General features: G+C 35.0%; 2 protein-coding genes and 1 long non-coding RNA gene across 3 annotated transcripts; all 3 read left to right on the top strand.

Moving 5' to 3' along the window:
* Positions 1–1,688: 1,688 nt before the first annotated feature.
* Positions 1,689–8,982, top strand: LOC125838519 (ATP-dependent 6-phosphofructokinase 6-like). The gene is made up of 13 exons (XM_049517566.1): positions 1,689–1,887; positions 3,088–3,134; positions 3,239–3,278; positions 4,005–4,067; positions 4,182–4,319; positions 4,399–4,557; positions 4,991–5,044; positions 5,541–5,609; positions 5,867–5,996; positions 6,447–6,715; positions 7,491–7,539; positions 7,621–7,775; positions 8,527–8,982. Exons 1-13 carry the CDS (start codon positions 1,786–1,788, stop codon positions 8,704–8,706), a joined length of 1,455 nt encoding a protein of 484 aa, XP_049373523.1. The 5' UTR covers positions 1,689–1,785; the 3' UTR covers positions 8,707–8,982.
* Positions 8,983–12,493: 3,511 nt separating this feature from the next.
* Positions 12,494–14,641, top strand: LOC125838513 (exocyst complex component EXO70B1). The gene has a single exon (XM_049517560.1). The coding sequence runs from the start codon at positions 12,563–12,565 to the stop codon at positions 14,438–14,440; it is 1,878 nt and encodes a 625-aa protein (XP_049373517.1). The 5' UTR covers positions 12,494–12,562; the 3' UTR covers positions 14,441–14,641.
* Positions 14,642–16,342: 1,701 nt separating this feature from the next.
* LOC125838545 (uncharacterized) lies at positions 16,343–17,590 on the top strand. The gene is made up of 4 exons (XR_007443582.1): positions 16,343–16,389; positions 16,494–16,533; positions 17,325–17,387; positions 17,495–17,590. It is a non-coding gene; the product is annotated as an uncharacterized LOC125838545 (long non-coding RNA).
* Positions 17,591–21,496: the final 3,906 nt, after the last annotated feature.

Below are 21,496 nucleotides of genomic sequence, written 5' to 3'. Positions count from 1 at the left end.
AGTAAAATATAATTTTTTTAATTAATTCGATTATGATCTAGTATGTGATCGAGTAATATGAGACGGAGAGACTAGTATTAATTTTTGCATGGAGATTATATTCCCCATTTAAGAAGCAATTGTTCTTCCATGACTACAATTACGGGAAAAAAAGGAGAAAAATAGTTAGCTTCTAGACTCCAATTGATTGAGAATCCACCTTTTGACTTCATTTGGCTAATGGTTTTGCTCCTCTCTTTTTTTTCCTAGGGAAAAGTTTCATATAAGTAACATCATTTTTGCATGTAAAAAATGTACGCGTCATAAATAATTCATAAAAAAAATCTATTTTGTCATTTTAATATTGCAGTATTTAAATTATTAATACAGTTAACACTAAAGCTATTCTTAATGAATAGTAACAATAACAATTCAATATGAAGAGTTCAAAGAAATTTTATGTAAATCCGATTGAAGTTTAATTATTCTTACTATATAGAATAATCATTAATTATTTTAGAATAAAAGATTTCATGTTAGCATCCAAAAGTTTATAAGATAGTCAAATTAAATGCAAAATACTTTGTATCACTACTAATAATACTATTAATTAAGAGTTGAATCATCAATTCATCATAAGTTGTGTAGCAATATTTTTCCAAAATTTGTCATAATTTTGAGTGATTGGAGATACTTTTTTGGTTATATATATGTTATAGTTTTCAAATTGAATTTGTACTTTCCAAATTTTGTTGTGTTTTTTTCCATTGAAAATACATTATGCCTTACTAATATACGGAATGACTTGTAGAATATTATGAGACAAGATATAAATTTATATCACACCTCCAGAATAAAAAGGGTTGTTCAATAACATTGAATTGACTAGATGGTGAATCCATTCCACTTAATTTCATTGTGAAATAAGATCACAATACTATAGTTTCATCATAAAAAAACTAATACATTAATACTTCTTCTAATATGGACGAATCTAAGGGATCACGAGGGTTTATCCGAGCCATATCAACCAAAAAAATATATTGTATATATAAAATGTATCCTCACTATATATAAGACTCAAGGTTGGTGTTTTGGAGACTCAAAATTCATTCCCATACAATATATTTATTTTTCAATCTTCTTAGTAAAATTCTATCTCTGTTATTTTATATACATCCTCTATCTCAATTCATGCAACACGTTTTGCTTCTCAAGACTCAAACAATTTAGTTTTGATCATAAAAATCAGACATGAAATTTTTAAATTTTTTGAAACAAATTTTATATATATTATGAAACTATATAAAGAGTAGTATAAGTCATGATAATTGTCAATTTAAAAAATATATAAAAAAATTATAATAAAAAAATTAATTAATTAAATCTCGATATCTGAAAGGTGCCACTAAACACAGATACATGTGTAATTTTGGTGTGGAAAGAAAAAACATAACAGTAGTAGCAGAATTATAGTCGTTTGAAGACACCATACAGTTATTTCCAATACCATCGGCGTAGCTTTCTGGTTTTCTCCCTCATTTCAACATTTTTGATTCTAATTCTGACTCTGACTCGCTCTTCTTGTTTATTTTTAACATCTTCTCTTCTTATATACCTTCTTTTTCGCATTTACAACTAACTATCCATTTTTTTTCCCATTTTAAGAATCAAAAAGGAAAAAAAACCAATCTTTTTATTCTGGTTGATCACAATTGCTGTAAAAATACAATCTTTCTACTATTTTTAGACACCCTTTTGAGTTACCATTAAATTAGTGTTATTGTTTTTTTAATTTTTGGGAAGATGGGTACAGAGAGTAAATATCAAATGAAGGTGGTGAATGGAGATTTTGGCTACGTACTTGAAGATGTGCCTCACTTGACTGATTACATCCCTAATCTTCCTGTACTCTTTCTTACTCTCTAAATCTATCATAGAATGTGCATTTTCTGTTGTTATGTGTATGTATTTCAACGGCTTGTTATGAAAAGAATGAATCTTTATTTAGCTTATGAGATGTTGAGTGAACATGCATCAACTTTTGTTGTATTTTAGTGAGTTCTTGGAAAAATTGATTTTTAGGGACTTGTACTAAAGGTTCTAAGATCCAATTGGGGTTGAAGATAAGTGCAAACCAGGTATTGTTTTAGTAGTTTATTGGAAGATTTAACATTGTTTAGATAATTTGCGCGTTCTTAATTGAATATAAAGGGGTGGACATATTGAGCAATTTTTCTAAAGAAATTCCATATTTGTTTATATATTTTGATTGAGATTGGACTTAGGAGAGGGAGAGAGACATTGGGAACAGGCATTAGCTGTGTTGCTATATACTAATGAGTTCCACAACAACACTTAATGATTCATGAATGAAGGATCTTAACTCTAGCTCATGTAGAGCAGTAACTAATACCTTGAATTATCATGCTTTGTGATACACCAACTTCATGCACTTTTTGATGGTATTTTTAATTTATTTTATTTGAGACTTTACGATGATTTTCTCGCGTTTTACATTTAGGAGGCAAATGAGATATCAGATGGCCAAAACTGTGATTTTCTCACATTCTCATTTAGTTGAAAAAACTTGAGCTTTGTATAAAAGAAGTTAACTTTTATTTCTTTCAGATCAAACAAGCAATGCATTTTCGTCTTTTCCTCCTGAAGAGTTTCTTATATGTACTCTTTCTCTTCATGGTTGAGGGGCAGACTTTCTCTTACAGAAGAGCTTTTTAAATGCGCATTGTTTTCATCCTGGCTGTACCCTTTTCTAGGAAGCAACAACTTTTAAAATGTTATTACTAATCTTTGTTTGTTTTCTCTCTCTGAAGTTGATTCTAATTCGAAATCTCTATTCTTGCTACCACTCTCATTTGGTTTCGTTCATACTTTTTGGTTGGAGAAATTCACTTCTACTTTTTGCAAGAGTTGTCTTCACTTTTTCTGTCAGAAAATAAAAATTGCATCTGTCAGACACGAAACACTTTGATTTCACCTAGTTCAAATATGTATCTGTGTAATCCCTCAACCATGTGTGTTTGTTGCTCTATATGTTGATATATATACTAACTCGGCTTTATTCTTCATTTCATTGCTTGGTGACAGACTTATGATAACCCCTTGCGGTCTAATCCAGCATACTCAGTTGTGAAGTGAGTCCATTATTAACCTTTCTTTTTTTAATGCTATCAGGCCAATGTGGAAGTTTTTATGCAGTAGTTCCTTGACAAGTTATAGACTTTCTTTATGATTTCAGGCAGTACTTTGTTGACATGGATGATACAGTTCCTCAAAAGGTGCAATCTTCTTTCTAACATATTCTGCCCGTATTCTTTCATAGAGAATGTCTGTACTTCTTTCTTACTAACAGATAGCTACATTGGTCTGTGATAGTTGAGTTAGTGATTCTGCAAAGTGGGATGTTAGTCATATAATTGAAGTACAAATATAACTATCTGGAAAGCAAGAGTAGAGGACCATTATTATCTGATGTGGGTTTTGGAGAAACAATAGATCCCAAATGATATCGAATTACCACTTCACGAGAAATTCTTTGGCCACTTTTATCACTCCACTGCTATTAAATGATGCATCAGAAAACGTACTCTATGTGAGCATATACTATAGTGGGCTCCTTAAAGGATTGAAAGGCTGAAGTATATGTGAACAGAGTAAGAGCTAATTGCACCTATTGTAGAGGCTAATGAAAAGGAAGACATGGCCGACTCTTCAGTCCAAACTGAACTTTGCATTCTGAACCATTTCTTCAGTCTTGCGGTAGTTGCTAATCTACTTTGCCATTTGAGTGAAAGGGCAAAAGAAGTTTGTAGAATTTTTTTCTGAGTTGGTTTTCTGGGACAAAATTATTCAGCAAGCCCTCTATTTTACTTTCAAAATCCTTGTCAGTTTCTCTTTTCTTTTGCCTATAATGAAAAAAAAATTGTCCGAGAGAGCTCCTTTGTTCACCAATCCATCCTCTTTCATTGTGATAATAGTTATGAATTTGTTTGATCACTTTGTAGATTGTTGTTCATAAGGACAGTCAGCGAGGAGTACATTTTCGGCGTGCTGGTCCCCGTCAGAAGGTATGCCTACTTTTTTCAAGGATGGCAATATGCAATTTTTTGCCATTTACCAGTATAGCTATAAGCTATTGATATGAAATTTTTCACTCAGAAAAAAACTTCAATATTTCTCAGGTTTATTTCAATTCAGATGATGTTCGTGCGTGTATTGTTACATGTGGTGGTTTGTGCCCTGGGCTAAACACAGTGATCAGAGAAATTGTACATAGTCTGGACTATATGTATGGTGTAGATAAAGTCCTTGGAATAGAAGTGAGTTGGCTGATGTTCAACTCTTTTATTCTTGCTAAGCTTTTGTCTGGCAGTTAACAGTACATTTTCTCCTTCATAGGGAGGCTACAGAGGTTTCTATGCAAAAAACACTATCAATTTGACTCCAAAGCTTGTAAATGATATTCATAAACGTGGTGGTACAATCCTTGGAACGTCACGAGGAGGCCACGATACCAAAAAGATAGTTGACAGCATACAGGACCATGGAATAAACCAGGTACCCCAACTATGAAGATTGTCTAAATACGTCCACTGCTGAATCTTAGAGGACCTTTTCTTATTTTGGTCTCTTTTCTCTCTTTGGGATGGATTTCCTAATTGCTATAAAGCAGCTTGTTTAGGAAGAAATTAGTATCTTGGTCATAAGAAAGAGCTATGTATAATTGTCGAAAGTGGTATGTTGGTCATATGAAAGAGCTATGTATAATTGAAGAAAGTGGTATAATGGTGACTAGTATCTTCTTAATATAAAAAGAAGTTTGAGTAGCATAATGTTACAACAACATAAATGACTTCTAGAAATTTTCATTGTTCGATTTTTGCAATTTGCTGGTCAACTTTGTTGGTGGGCATCTTTGATTTCATCGCAAAAAAAACTATTTTCTGCTCAAATGCTTCCACTTGGTATAATGATTTTCTTATTGATTCAGGTCTATATAATTGGTGGTGATGGGACTCTAAAAGGAGCAGCTATCATTTATGAGGTATGTTAGATTCTGCAAATTAAGAGACCAGGTAGATAGTTTCAACTAGTGCAATTTGGTTTACATATTTTACTGAAAGTTTAACGATCCATTCTTTATAATTAGTCTGCTGATCGGATTCTCTATCACTCCACAAAGGTCAAACCAAATATCTTGTTCCAAGCCTGACATACTATGCCAACATCATCTGCACAGAGATTCGATATGTTTGACTATACCTTACTTACTAGTTCTGGCTAGCTCTTGTCACTATGTTATAGTAGTTTCCACGGACTTGCTAGTCTCTTACATGATAAACATTAAACGTTTCTTTTGCATATGGTAGATTCATATTTAGTTTCACTGCAATGGTTAATGGAACACCCTACTGTTATATGCATTACTTGGTATTTTGTGTTCCGATGATCCTTGATGGTATCAATTCTTCACTTGGTAAAAGAGAAATTCTGTTCATCTTTGCAAGCACTCTTAGAATATTCCTACTCCCTTTTTGCAGGAAATTAGGCGGCGTGGTCTCAAAGTTGTTGTTGCTGGGATACCCAAGACAATTGACAATGATATTCCAGTATTTCTCGTTTCTTCATGATATAATTTATAATATGTTGTTCTCGTACGATAAACATTTAGCAGCCTTAGGAAGTAATCTGAAGTTTCTTGCAAAGTGCAAAGCATAAGTTTACTACTCAATATTAAAAGTACAGTGTAATGTCTCAAAATCTCATTTTGGTAGTTTCCCGTCTCATATGACTTAAGCAACTAGTAGCTAATAGTGCTCTTCAGTTTGAACTGCTGTATGTAAAAACAAGTTTGTTCTGTTATCAGATCATCGACAAGTCATTTGGCTTTGATACTGCTGTAGAGGAGGCTCAACGTGCCATCAATGCAGCGCATGTTGAAGCTCAAAGTGCTGAGAACGGTATCGGTGTGGTGAAGCTAATGGGCCGCTATAGTGGTAACATGCTTTTACAAAGTTTTTATGCATGGCAAATAGCCTAGTATATGTTTTTTTTAATATCAAGTTTTTATAAAGACTGTTTTATGTCCATCTCCACTACAAATCTTATCTGTCACTTCATTGTTGGTTGTTTGCTGTTAAGTAATAAGCTCTTCTCTGCATAGTTAGCTGCAAAGCTCATCACCAGATAGTCTATAGCTGTTATTGATAAAACATAGCTAAAGTGAGTTTCTATGAGACAGCAAAATGTTTTTTTTTTCAAGTCATATTCTTAATGCTTAACTAAAGTGAGTTTCTATGAGACAGCAAAATGTTTTTTTTTTCAAGTCATATTCTTAATGCTTAACTGCCTAAACGTGTCCATGCTTCCATAATCTATAGATTATTGTACTTTCCAACAAACAACAAAAGCTTGATTTTAAGTCAATTTGATGGAATTGGGTGCAGGATTCATTGCAATGTATGCCACTTTAGCAAGCAGAGATGTTGACTGCTGTTTGATTCCAGAGTCACCCTTCTTTCTTGACGGAAGTGGTGGTATCTTCGAATTTGTTAAGAAAAGGCTTAGAGAGGAAGGGCACATGGTTATTGTGATAGCCGAAGGGGCTGGGCAGGAACTTCTTGCAGCAGAGAATTCCAATGCTGGAAGTGAACAAGATGCTTCAGGAAACAAGCTTCTCCAAGATGTTGGTTTGTGGGTATCCCATAAAATCAGGGTAAGGTAGTTCAATAGACAGAGTTGTTCTATTCTTACAGTTTATACATAATGCAGAATTGATCGATGTTTGCTTTCTCTCCCTCTATGTAAGTGATTAAGTGTGTTCATCTCTACTTGAATATGCGGGTTTGGGGAAATGTGAGAGAACTATTATCATCTGTGTTGGAGAATTAGATGTACTAAAGTTCATACCAATAATGTACCTGTTGGCCAACTCAGCATTGAGGTGTGTTTTAATACAAATGGAGTAATAGTTTAGGTAGGTAAAGAGAACAATGGATAGTTAAAGTATGAAACTCGCGAAAAAGTGATAGTTTAGGTGTGTTTTTTACCAATAACTCTTTGAATAACTTAAACATATTTGGTGAGGCATTATAGTTCTGTATTTATATATTTTGTTATATTTATTTTGAATGCATTGTTGTTTATCCATCACCTTGAGGAATGATATGTTATAAATTTTGTACAAAGACCATACTCCTAAATTTTCCTTTAAAAACTGTGCTAATGTACTATCATCTAACAGAGATGATCAACATGAAATTTGTTTGAACTTCTTACTGAAAGCACCCTGAAGCAATACACAGAGGTTGTCTTGGATTGTCGTGTTTATCCTTTGTAAAGATTGTTATGATCCAAAAACATGGAAATGGTTCTTGGCCTACTTTTCTTTCATATTTTCTTGCAATCTATGGGAAAACCATGATTGAGCTTATTAAATAAGGAAGAATTATGTATTAGCGTTGTACTCACCATTTCTTTACTTCTTGCAGGTTCATTTTGAAAAAAAGCTTAAGATGCCCATTACTCTTAAATATATAGGTAGGAAAATTTCAACCATCTGAATAGCTGGGTCTTTTGGAAAACTTACGGAGCTAATCAGCAATTCATATTTTCATGCAGACCCAACTTACATGATTCGTGCTGTTCCAAGTAATGCATCTGACAACGTATATTGCACGATTCTTGCTCAAAGTTGTGTTCATGGAGCTATGGCAGGGTACACAGGCTTCACCTCAGGGATTGTCAATGGTCGCCAAACATATCTTCCCTTCAACGTAAGTATCCACATTTGGTTGCTGACCTTTCTAGTCGTATCTCCATTGTTTTCTTATTAACCTCGAGTTATCAACTACTTCCATCACTGTGCCAATTGGAATCTCACTGGGACTTGGCTGCGAATTATCATACCATAGGCATAAATCTTAGTTCCTAGCTGCTTTAAATTGAGCAGCTTCCGGTCCAATACCTGGTTTTGAGGTTTCCCTTGGGAATGCAACTCATGTTCTTAAAGATTGATGTCCTTTTTATGGTCACTCCTTCAACACTCACACCATACATTTAGATTCTATCCATCCAGTTTTTCTTGAATTTCACAACGTTAGGGGAGATTGTTTGCTGCCTTTCAGTAAGTATGTTAAACAGTCAGGATGTTCTGCTCTACCATTCAGTTAGAAGCAGTTACACCTTAGGAAAAACATATGCTGTTTTCTCTAAGATTGATATCAACAACCCGTTGTTCTGTATTCGGGGTTATGGTGCTGACCTTTCTAATATGACATTATGCATGTCATTATTCTAATTTCATGGCATAACTGAAATCAGCAACAGTTTTGTGCATTGTATGTAAAAGCTCGATTAGGATCATTTTCACCACTGTGACTTGGTGAACCAAAAGCCATTCAATCAATTGACCTTGTCAAAACATATGTTGTTGGTTTTATCTTGATTCAACTTTCATAGCCATTTAACTCCTATTACTAAGGACACACCATTTTCACAAGTTGAATAAGCGTCTTTGCTATGCAGCGCATTACTGAGAAGCAAAATAATGTGGTCATAACAGACAGGATGTGGGCACGGCTTCTTGCTTCAACCAATCAGCCTAGTTTCTTGAGCACAAAGCGGCAGCACTCACAAAGTCAGTTGTTAGATGGAGATGACAATGATAGTGAGATTACAGGTAAACAAAACACTAGCACAGCATGAAACAAAACACTGAAGTTAGTAATTTTTTTTCACCAGTAGTCACTGCAGTTGCATTTTCTGCTACCTTTGCCTACCATAATGTCAGATTAATCGGGTCCTGTAGGAACTTATTTGAAGGTGTTGGATCTGTTACCGTGCCTCAGCTGTGGGCAGTAACAGATGTATATTGAAGGTTTTGTTGTATCTAGTGAAGTTGTGCCAAAGCTTTGTTGTATTTGATTCATAATTATGAACCATATTTAATTTATTTCTATGTTACTCCGCAATTTTTGGTTATCATCCTGTTAATCAATTTCTCCCTCAATATGGCCATATTTATCCCTTTTGTATTTATTACTTCTCCTAATCATCCACTCCTCTGTATTTTATTTCTTGCTTTATCATTCTTCCGCTTGCCAAAAAAGAGCGAGAAATTTCACGAAGGTTGTTCAAGAATTGCATATGTAAAAAAAAATGATTTAACGAATGGGGGATTAAAATTATGAAAATCAAATTACATAGCATTAATAATATTAATTTTTTTAATTAAAAAATATATCAAAAATTTTAAAATCGAACTACATGATATTTAGCTTGAAAAGTTCATGTTTATTTAATAGGAAGTGAAACAAAAAAAAAAAGAGAAAGAGAAAATTCAGTTTAGAATGAAATCACTTTTTACAAATCCACATGACATATTAGTCGTGTTCATCGACCTCCTTTGTGATTTATTAATGGAAATTTTCTTTTAGATGGACAGAAAAATTTGTTCATTTGTCTGGAAAAATGATCCGTTTTCGATTTATATATGGAAGGATGAAGTAACATATACCTGCGCAACGAAATTGCTCACAACCCGACCGTCATCTATGCACATACGCGGTCCATATGTGTTAAAAATCCTAGCAATTCTAACCTGAAAAAAACAACAATGTTCTTATGTATTACACCTTATATATATATATATAAAACAACAATTCTAGCACACTCAATGTTGGAAGACATAGATATTAGCTGAAACCAAGTTAAAGGACATACTTATGTATTACACCTTATATATATATATAAAACAACTTTCTAGTTTAGCTAGTTAGATACTCTCTCTGTCCCAATTTATGTGACTTACTTTCCTTTTTAGTCAGTCCCAAAAAGAATGATACATTTCTATATTAAGTAACAATTTGATTATAAAATGTCTATTTTACCCTTAATGAAATGATTTACAGTCACACAAATTTCTATCATTCATTTTGGACCACAAGTTTTAAAAGTCTTCCTTTCTTTCTTAAACTCCGTGCCGAGTCAAAGTACCTCACATAAAATGGGACGGAGGGAGTATATGTAATGGAGTACCAACAATTGATAATAGGTTTCTGCTTGTATTCACTTCTTATAATTCTTTTCCAGCAATCTCAGCTTACATATGCAGGGCAACAACTCTGTGCCGGCAATGAAGCTTTTTATTTGCTTGAATTTAAGCAAAGCCTCACAGTTGATCAAACTGTTCTTCACTATGGCTGTGATAGCCATGCTTATTCCAAGACTTTGTCCTGGAATATTGTTGCCAATGGGATGGTGTTACTTGCAATGGATTTACGGGTCAACTCGATCTTTCTTAGTGGAATAATCAATGCTAACAATAGCCTCACAAAACTTGATCAGCTACAAAGACTCAACCTTGCTTTCAACGAGTTCGATGACTTTCCTCTTGGAAATAGTATTAGTGAACTCAGTAGTTTGACACATCTCAATCATGATCCCACCAGGATTATCCAACTTGGTTTCACTTGACCTCTCCAGGTATTTCAGTAATCTCCAAGTTGATCAAACAACCTTCACAAGCAATTAGAGTGTTGACACTTTCACGTAACAACTTAACTGGTAATGCATGTTCCCTCAACTATCTCAAAACTAAACAAACTTGTTGAATTAGATCTCTCTTATAACCATTTTCGAGGCTCGATTCCAGAATCCTTTGGTAATCTCACTAGATTGGGATCTTTCAAAGAACAGCTTCACTGGAAATGTTCCTTCAACTATCGGAAAGCTGACTCCTTATCTCTCTCTTCCAATAATTTCAAAGGCTCGATTCCAGACATATTCTCCAACTTTTCAGAGCTATCTTTCATAGCTTTTGATACTAACAATTTCACTGGCCCATTCCCCAATTCAATCGCAACCTTGACACGCCTTGAAAGTTTAGAGTTGCAAAACAATTCACTAACTAGTCCACTTATAGAAGTTACTTTAGGATTGATCTTTCGTACAACAATTTGTATGGAGAAATCCCTGATTGGATGTTATCCATGAGCATTGGTCGTCTCGATCTCTCTCATAACTTCTTCACAGGCTTTGAAAAACAAGTGTGGTGCTCCTTAATTTGGAGAACAATTTTCTTCAAGGGCCTTTGCATCAATCCATTTGTGACTTGATTACTCATTTTGGCTCCGAACAATTTCAATGGTTCAATTCCAGTTTGTTTGGGTAATTCCAATAGCCACATTTCTATTTTAGAGTTGCGAATGAACAATTGATACCAAGATTCTTACTTACCTACAGGGTTACAATATCTTGGCAATCAGTTGAGGGGACAAGTCCCGCGATCCTTGGTTAACTGTACAAGCTTGGTAGCTCTTGATTTGGGGACACGGTCCCCGTATGGCTGGACAAACTTCCAAACCTACAAGTTCTCATTCTTAAATCAAATCTCTTTTATGGTCCAATTGGTGATTTAGAGTCCGAGTTTTCATTTCCTGAGTTGCAGATCTATGACCTTTAAAATAAAGTAGTGCTAAAACTTTACCTTGAATATAGAAGAACGTTAAGACTCTATTTCAAATTAATTGAATTGTTGAGCCTTTAAGAAAAGAAGATTAAGACATGGATTAGGTATACCTTTCCATTTTTACCCTTATTAATTATTGTCAAATTTATGATTAAATTAACTAAACATTAATTAATAACGAATTCCAATACTAACTAATAAAGGGTAAAATTAGAAGAACATTCTAAAAGTAGTCTAGGAAATTGAAAAATTAAATTAATTTGAAAAATAAAAAATGTCTCAACAATTCAAGTAATTTGAAATAGAGGGAGTATAAGACATGACCGATCAATTAAAAAATAGGAATAATAGTCGTAATTAAGAGGGTGTTTGTATTGGATTAAAAATTGGTAAAATCTACTTTTAAGTTAGTTTTTTACTTTTGAAAGTGTTTGACAAATATAAAAAATAATAATTTAAAATAAATCAAAAATAACTTAAAATAAGTTAGAAAGTGTTTGACAAGGTAAAAAAATAACTTAAAATAAGTTTAAAATGACTTAAAATAAATAATAAATAAATAATAGGTCTCCTCTACTTTTTATTTTTTAATTTAAAAATCATTTCAATTTAACTTTTTTTTTTGACTTAAAAACTATTCGTTTTTAAGTCAATCCAAACAGCTCTAAATTATTCTAATTGTTTAGTATTTTCATAGTACATGAAATATAAATATTTGATTTTAAAATAAAAAGTTCTCAATTTTTTTTGTATTTTTATTATTGAAGAAATTTATGATTCTATATATATATATAAAAAAAAAAAAAACCTCACAATACAATTAAAATTTAGAAATGATATGATTTCATGTGAGAGAGATTAATAAAAAGGATTGTACCAGGTGTCATTTGAGTAGTATCATTGAAAGATCTAACCTTGTTTAGATAATTTGCGCGTTCTCAATTTAATGTAAAGTGGTGGAGACATAATTGAGCAATTTATAGACTTTTCTGTGGGTCCCACTTCCTCAACGCCCAACTCTTATCATCCTTAAACATTTCTTCTTCTTCTTCTTCCCCACTTTCTCCATACACAAATTTGAGAGTTGCATCCATGGCTGAAAATGGTGAAGAAAAACTCATAGCTGTTGCTCGTCATATCGCCAAAACACTTGGTCATACTGATACTATGACTGATGATATCCTTCAAATCTTCTCTAATTTTGATAATCGATTCCGTGAAAAACTTACTGATGATCAACCACTTGAACGAACCCTTAAATCTCTTCATCGTCAGATCTCTCGTCATCTCTCCGCTCAGCATCATATATGGTCTGATTCAGCTGAGTCTGCTGCTTTCCTTGATTCTGTTGACCAATTATTGGCCATAATTCATGAATGGAATCCTATGGCAAATGACAAATCTGTTTCTGTTTCTCTTGATAAAGCTGATGATTTACTTCAACAAGCTATGTTTCGTTTACAAGATGAGTTTACTACCCTCATGCAACGCGCTTCCGAGTCCGTGGATCTCACGCGCCACCAGAATGGTGGTAATAATTTGGGAGACTACTACGAATCTGAAGAGGAAGAAGTTGATGATGATGATGATAATGAGATTCCTATAGCACATCCTGTAACGGATTACGGGATCCTTATTGAAGCTTTACCAGCGGGAATCATTAGCGATCTACATGAGATTGCTAAGAGAATGGTGGCTGCTGGGTATGAGAAAGAGTGTTCACACGCGTATAGTGTGTCTAGAAGAGAGTTTTTGGAAGAGAGTTTAAGTAGATTGGGGTTGCAGAAGCTGAGTATGGATCAAGTGCAGAAAATGCAGTGGAATGACCTTGAAGATGAGATTGAGAAATGGGTTAAAGCGGTCAACGTAGCTCTCCGAATCCTGTTCCCGAGTGAACGTCGACTTTGTGATCGGGTCTTCTTTGGATTCAACTCTGTTTCTGATCTATCTTTCATGGAAGTTTCTAGAGGTTCTACTATTCAACTTCTCAACTTTGCTGATGCTGTTGCGATCTCTAGTCGGGCACCGGAGAGACTTTTCAAGGTACTTGATGTTTATGAGGCGCTTAGGGATTTGATGCCTGAATTTGAATTGATGTTTTCGGATCAATATTGTGTGCTATTGAGGAATGAAGCATTGGCTATATGGAGAAGATTGGGTGAGGCTATTAGAGGGATGTTTATGGAGTTGGAGAATTTGATTCGCCGTGATCCTGCTAAGACTCCAGTGCCTGGCGGTGGACTCCACCCAATTACTCGATACGTGATGAATTATATTCGTGCAGCTTGTCGATCCCGGATTACTCTTGAACAGGTTTTTGAGGAAATTGTTGTGCCATCTGCTAGTGCTGTTGATTACAGAGATGGGGATGATAGAGCACTTTCGTCTTCTTCATTGGCTGTTCAAATGGCATGGATTATGGAGTTACTTGAGAGTAATCTGGAAGCAAAATCAAAGATTTACAAGGACTCTGCTTTGTTGGCTGTTTTTATGATGAATAATGAAAGATACATTGTTCAGAAAGTTAAAGATAGTGAGTTGGGATTGCTTTTAGGTGATGATTGGATACGAAAACACGCAGCCAAAGTTAAGCAGTATCATGTAAGTTATCACCGAAGTTCGTGGAGTAAGGTTTCAGGAGTTCTGAAGATTGATAATAATGCTATGTCACCTACTGGAGCTTCGAGATCTTTGAAAGAAAAGCTTAAGTTATTCAATTCCTACTTTGAGGAGATATGTAAAACTCAATCCACTTGGATAATCTTTGATGAGCAACTGAAGGAAGAATTAAGGAATTCTGTAGCAGGGTCTTTGTCTCCAGCATATCGCAACTTTATTGGGAGGTTGCAGAGTAATAACGATTCTGGCAGGTACGCAGAGAGGCATATCAAGTTTAGTGTGGAGGATCTTGAAGCTCGAATCTTTGAGTTGTTTCAAGGGAGCAGTGGATCGGGTGGTGGGAGGAAGTGAGAGCAAAGTCTGTAAGCAAGTGATTGCATCTCCTTGTACCATATATGTATGCTACTAGTTTAGCTGTTTAGAAATTTTGTTGTGTCTTCATGTAATGCTGGTCATTAATCATTATGGCCTTTTCATGCCTCTAAATTGTCTCCTCTAATACTTGTTGTACACACTAATGGTTAGTTGATTTGAATGGCTATGTTTGTATTGCAAGAACTTTCTGGCTGGTAGTTACTTTTTTTTTTTTCATTTTTATGGCAAGTAACTTGAAAACACAAGTCATAGGTGAATGTTCTTGATTCCTTATCACTTTTTGTGGGGATAAAAAAGAGGTTAAGCTGTGCCTTTTGAGAGGTAAAAATGATCAAAAGAACAGACAATAATCACTATATATTATGCAGACATAACCAAACCTTGTCACCAAACAATTCAAGACTGTTGTCCACCCGAAAAATTATCTTTTCAGTATTCAGTAACTTCCTACCAACATTAAGCCCTGAACTTCCTTTACTTAGTTGTAGAGTAAAAGTAGCTGGTAATCGTTATATGTTGAACAGTAAAGGTTTAAGCTTTAAATACCAATAGGGTATAGAGAAGTAGTAGGCATGAATGCAAGTGTACATACAGAAGCAGGATAAGAGATCTTCACTTCATACTACTTATTGGAATTTAACCCTTGCAGTTCATATAGTCTCGATGCGGATTGTAATGGAAGAGTTTCCCTCATTAGCTCCTGTCTGTCTTGCAAAACTTTTATATCCATCCTATAACATTATGAATTTTAACTTTTTAAACATATTTACTCTATGCAATTATTTAAAGAGCAATTGCAGGTAACTTGGAAAAGGTATCTACACCCTGCAACTGAAATCCTTATAGCCTATAGGTAACTATCCCTAATAAGCATGGATTTGTAACCTGGAAAGTATGCTAAGCTGATCCGACCAGTTATATTACATTGACAGGTCTAATTTATGTATTAAAGTTAAATCCAACAATAATTTCAAAACTTTCATGGGGATCTACCATGACAACAGCAAACCCAGTGTAATCCCATAGGTGGGGTTTAAGGGTAGAGTGTACACAGAGACGATTTCCGATAGACCCTTGGTTGAACGAACATGACAAAGTAGCAGTGACATGCTGCTACAATATCAAGAAATAAGATATGGAGGCTAAAGAAAAGAATAGCAGGTAGTAACAGAAATCTAAAGATAAGGAAAAAACAGAAGAATAATGCTTAAAACTCCGAGAATGAGAAAGAAATACATCTGACTTACTACTAACCTTCTTCCCTAATCTTTGGCCTCCACACCCTACTATCAAGGTTCATGTCCTCGCCTCCTCAGTGAGCTGAAGTTGTGGCATATTCTGCCTAATTGCCTCAGCCCAGGGGAAGATCTAGGGGGTCACAAAGGATTCACCTGAACCCTCTTGGTAAAAAAAAATACAGTATATATAAGGTACCTTTTATATTTTTATGTATATCTATTGATTTTGAATTATTGAATCATGAGTTGTTTTAGGGGAACAGTGGATCGGATGGTGGGAAGAAGTGATAGCAAAGTCTGTAAGCAAGTGATTGCATCTCTTGTACCATATATGTATGCTAGTTTAGGTGTTAGAAATTTTCTTGTATCTTAATGTAATGCTGTTCATTACGGCCTTTTCATGTCTCTGAATCGTCTCCTCTAATACTTATTGTACACACTAATGGAAATTCACATTTACTTTTTGCAAGAGTTGTATTTACTTTTTCAGTCAGAAAATAAAAGGTGTATCTGTTAGACACGAGATACTTGATTTCAACTATGTATCTGTGTTATCCCCTCAATCATGTGTGTTTGTTGCTCTAGATGTTGATCTATCTACTAACTCGACTTTATTCTTCGTTTCATTGCTTGATGACAGACTTATGATAACCCCTTGCATTCTAATCCAGCATACTCAGTTGTGAAGTGAGTCCATTATTGACCTTTCTTTTTTTAATGCTATCAGGCCAATGTGGAAGTTTTTATGCAGTTGATCCATGACAAGTTATAAAATGTCTTTATGATTTCAGGCATCACTTTGTTGACATGGATGATACAGTTCCTCAGAAGGTGCAATCTTCTTTCTAACATGTTCTGCCTGTGTATATAAATTTCTTTCGTAGAAAATGTCTGTACTTCTTTCTCTTTCAAAAGTTAATAAAATGGTAAGACAGATGATAGATACTAACAGATAGCCACATTGATCTGCAATAGTTGAGTTAGTGATTCTGCAAAGTGGGATGCTAGTCACATAAATGAAGCACAGATATAACTTTCTGGAAAGCAAGAGTAGAGGACCATTATTGTCTGATGTGGGTTTTTGGAGAAACAATAGATACTAAATAATATCAAATTAGCACTTCACGAGAAATTCTATGGCCACTTACTTTTATCATTCCACTGCTATAAATGATGCATCAGAAAACGTACTTTATGTGAGTGTATACTATAGTCGGTCCCTTTAAGGATCAAAAGGCTGAAGTAAACGTGAACAGAGTAACAACTAATTGCAACTATGGTAGAAGCTATTGAAAAGTAGACATGGCTGACTCTTCAGAGTGGATACAGAGTCTCCAAACTGAACTTTGCATTCTGAACCATTTCTTCAGTCTTGCAATAGTTGCCAATCTACTAAGCCATTGCAGTGAAAGGACAAAATAAGTGTGTAGAAATTTTTTCCTGAGTCGACTGTCTGGGACAAATTATTCAGTCAGTCCTTTATTTTACTTTCAAATTCCTTGTCAGTTTCTCTCTTCATTTACCTATAATGAAAAAAAAATTGTCCAAGAGAGCTCCTTTGTTCATCAATCTGTCCTCTTTCATTGTGGTAATAGTTATGAATTTGTTTGATCATTTTGTAGATTGTTGTTCATAAGGACAGTCATCGAGGAGTACATTTTCGGCGTGCTGGTCCACATCAGAAGGTATGCCTACTTTCTTCAAGGATGGCAATGTGCAATTTGTTGTCAGTAACCAATAGAGATATTAATATGAAACCTTTCACTCAGAAGAAAGCTTCAATATTTCTCAGGTTTATTTCAGTTCAGATGATGTAAAATCATCTTCCATTCAATAGAAAATGTGGTGGTTTGTGCCCTGGGCTAAAAGGAGCAGCTTTAATTATGAGGGGTGTTAGATTCTGCAAATTAAGAGGCCAGGTATATACCCACCCAAAAACATGAGACAGTTTCGACTAAGGTAATAAATATGGTTTACATATTTTGCTGAAAGTTCAATAATCTATTCTTTATAATCAGTCTCTTGAGCAGATTCTCTATCACTCTACGAAGGTCAAATCAAGTATCTTGTTCCAAGCCTGAACATTGTAAGAATAGGAATAAGTATACACAATCCTACTTAGAATAGGAATAGGAATAGGAATAGTATATAGTGTCCTACTTGGTAAAGGATTGTATTATAGTGTCTAGGAATAGGTTCTATAAGTAATAATGTAGACACACAATTATAATATTTTTCTCCAATATTTCTCACATGATATCAGAGCAATTGTGAGAAAAACATTGTTGACATCATTCCAGCAAAATCAGGGTCACTGTGCAGATTTTCCAGCGACTGTCAAAGACTGATTTATGTCCCTTTATTGTTTTGTAAGTGTTGTGTGAAAACCAACACCACAAGGTGAGAAATACTCCGGCGAGCAAACCCCAGTGAGCTCCTCTGAGTTCTGGTTCTTCACACGCCTCACGCACCTGAGCGTGCGAGCTTTTTCTGCCAGTTTTTGACAAAAGTAATTTCCAGTGAGGTTGCCTCTCCATTCCAAGGCTGACCGTATATTTTTTCTGATTCCGACCAGTTTCCGGCAACCATATCGTATTTCCGGCGACTGGATGTTTATTTTCCAGATTCCGGCACTCTATTTCCAATTTTTTTTTTGGGTGGGTGGGTGGGTGGAGTTCTGATTTAACAAGATGTATTTTGAGGTTGACACTTTTGGCATAAAAAATATGGGAATTAGAAGTTCGAGCGTTATGATCACTTCCGAACCATTAATGGGAAGTTCAAATTATCTAGCTTGGGCTTCCTCGGTTGAGTTGTGGTGCAAAGGTCAAGGTGTCCAAGATCACTTAACGAACAAAGCATGTGTGGTAGATGAAAATGCAAAGTCTAGTGCAGAAGATGCAACAATCAAAGCACAATGGGAGAAGATTGATGCTCAATTATGTTGTCTCTTGTGGCGTTCTATTGATTCCAAGTTGATGCCCTTGTTTTGCCCATTCCAAACATGTTATTTAGTTTGGCAAAAGGCTTGTGCTTTATACACTAATGACATATCTCATTTATATGATGTGATATCTCGAATGATCGACTTAAAGAAACAAGAATCCGATATGTCTACTTACTTGGGACAAGTACAAGCAGTCATGGAGGAATTTGAAACGTTGATGCCCATCACTACAAATGAGGAAAAACAACAAGAGCACAAACATATGTTGTTTCTAGTTTTTACACTTGTTGGACTGCCTAATGACTATGATTCAGTGTGTGTCAAGATTTTAGCTAGTCCTATGGTTCCTACAATAGATTGAGTTATTCTCCCGACTACTTCGTCTTGCCGCGCCTCCTAATCACAAAGGTGTTTCATCATCCATCGTTGACTCCTCTGTTCTCGCATCTCAAATCATAGTAAAACGAACATATCAGTCTATGGAGAATTGGTGAGGAGGAAGTCGTTTTGGGAAACCTCGATCCAAGTGTAGTTATTGCCATAAGATTGGACACACTAGTGACATGTTATGTTTTGCATGGTCCACCACCCAGTTATGATCCTATTGCTCTAAAGGAATATAATGAGTTTCTTCGAAATCGTGCTAGTACACAAACATCTCCACAAGTAGCCTCGGTTGCTCCGCCTGATCGACCATCCAATACTGCTCATATTGCTCAGACATAATATGATGAGTTCCTTCTGTATCGAGCAAGTAAGCAAACGTCTTTCTGATACTGTTTATTCATAGTCTCTTCCTACTATTACTTTAGCCAATGGAATCCAAACAAAATCAAAAAGGGTTACACAAGCTAAACCCCTATCTTCTGTCACTCTAAATTATGTTCTTTATATCGTTGGTTCTCCTTTTAATTTGACATCTTCTAGTCATTTGACGCGTGCCCGACATTGTGGCAGAACATTTTCTTGATGATTTTTTTCTTATGCAGGACTGCAGTACGGGATAGATGATTGGCACAGGACATGAATCACAAGGCCTTTATTATCTTACCTCTACAAATCCCTTCACATCATGCTCTGTTACCGATCCTCCCGACCTAATTCACAAACGTTTGGGACATCCGAGTCTATCCAAGCTATAGAAGATGCCAAGATGGTGCCTAGTTTGTCTAGTTTATCCACATTAGATTGTGAGTCGTGTTAACTTGGGAAACACACCATGCCACATTTTCACGTAGTATTGATGGGAGTTCAAAGTCTATTTTTTCATTAGTTCATTTTGACATTTGGGGTTCTAGTAGAGTCATTTCAACCTTAGGATTTCGTTATTTCTTTAGTTTCATTGATGATTGTTCAAGATGCACGTGAGTTTTCTTAATGAAAGATCGTTCTGAGTTATTTTGTATATTCTAAAGTTTCTTTGCTTAAATTCAAAATCAGTTTGGTGTTTCTATTCGTACTTTTCGTAGTGATAATGCCTTAGAATACTTATCCTCCTAATTTCTGAAGTTTATTACTCGCCAAAGAATTATTCATCAAGCATCTTGTCCGTACACCCCTCAACAGAATAGTGTAGTAGGAAAGAAGAATAGATATCTAATTGAGACTGGTAGCACTCTTCTCATTGAGTCCCATGTTCCTCTGTGTTTTTGGGTCCTTGGGTCTTGCTATTTTTAATTAATAGAATGCCTTCATTTTCTATTTAGAATCAGGTTTCCACATTCCATACTGTTTTCTCAATCACATCTTTACTCTATCATCCCACATGTCTTTGGGAGCACATGCTTTGTTCATAACTTATCCCCCCAAAAAGGGATAAATTAGCCCCCGTGCTCTCAAATATGTCTTCCTTGGTTACTCGCGAGTTCAAAAAGGGTATCATTGTTATTTACCCGATCTTCGTCGATACCTTAGGTCCATTGATGTCACATTCTTTGAATCTCAATCTTACTATACATCTTTTGTTTATCAAATACACAATAATAATATTTTTCTCCAATATTTCTCACAAAACATCATCTGCACAGAGATTCAATATGTTTGAATATACCTTATTAACTAGTTCTGGCTAGCTCGTCTTTATGTTCTAATAGTTTCCACGGACTTGCCGGTCTCTTACATGGAAATGTTTCTTTTGAATATGTTAGATGCATATTTAGTTTCGCAATGGTAAATGGAACACCCTACTGTTATATGCATTATTTGGTATATGATTTCGTGTTCCGATGGTCCTTGGTGGTATCAATTATTTTCTTGGTAAAAGAGAATTTTTGTTCATCTTTGCAAGCACTTTTAGTATAATCCTACTCCCTTTTTGCAGGAAATTAGGGGGTGTTGTCTCAAAGTTGTTGCTGGGATACCAAAGACAATTGGCAATGATATTCCAGTATTTCTCATTTCTTCATGTTTTAATTGATTATATTTTGTTCTGGTACAATAAACAATTTAAAAACCTTAGGAAGTAATCTGAAGTTTCTTGCGAAGTGCAAAGCATAAACTTTACTACTCAATATTAGAAGTACAGTGTAATGTCTGGAAATCTCATTTTGGCAGTATCCCCTCTCATTTGACTTGAGCAACTAGTAGCTAATAATGGTAAAAACGAGTTTGTTCTGTTATCAGATCATCGACAAGTCATTTGGCTTTGATACTGTAGAGGAGGTTCAACGTCCCATCAATGCAACACATGTTGAAGCTCAAAGTCCTTAGAACGGTATTGGTGTGGTGAAGCTAATGGGTTGCTATAGTGGTAACATGCTTTTACAATGTTTTTATGCATGGCAAATAGCCTAGTATAGAATTTTTTTAATATCAAGTTCTTATAAAGACTTTTTTTTGTCCATCTCC

The sequence above is a fragment of the Solanum verrucosum genome, unplaced genomic scaffold, assembly GCF_900185275.1.
Source record: "Solanum verrucosum unplaced genomic scaffold, falcon-dt-bn FXZP01000182.1, whole genome shotgun sequence".
Lineage (NCBI taxonomy): Eukaryota > Viridiplantae > Streptophyta > Magnoliopsida > Solanales > Solanaceae > Solanum > Solanum verrucosum.
This window is presented reverse-complemented; position numbering and strand designations above follow the sequence as displayed.

What these genes read in the sequence shown, in the direction of transcription:
- LOC125838513 (XM_049517560.1), top strand. Translation starts at nt 12,563, where the DNA reads ATGGCTGAAAATGGTGAAGAAAAACTCATAGCTGTTGCTCGTCATATC.
- LOC125838519 (XM_049517566.1), top strand. Translation starts at nt 1,786, where the DNA reads ATGGGTACAGAGAGTAAATATCAAATGAAGGTGGTGAATGGAGATTTT. An exon ending in CAATTGACAATGATATTCCA is followed by an intron (nt 5,610 to 5,866) that starts GTATTTCTCGTT and finishes TTCTGTTATCAG; the next exon opens with ATCATCGACAAGTCATTTGG. An exon ending in AAACATATCTTCCCTTCAAC is followed by an intron (nt 7,776 to 8,526) that starts GTAAGTATCCAC and finishes TTTGCTATGCAG; the next exon opens with CGCATTACTGAGAAGCAAAA.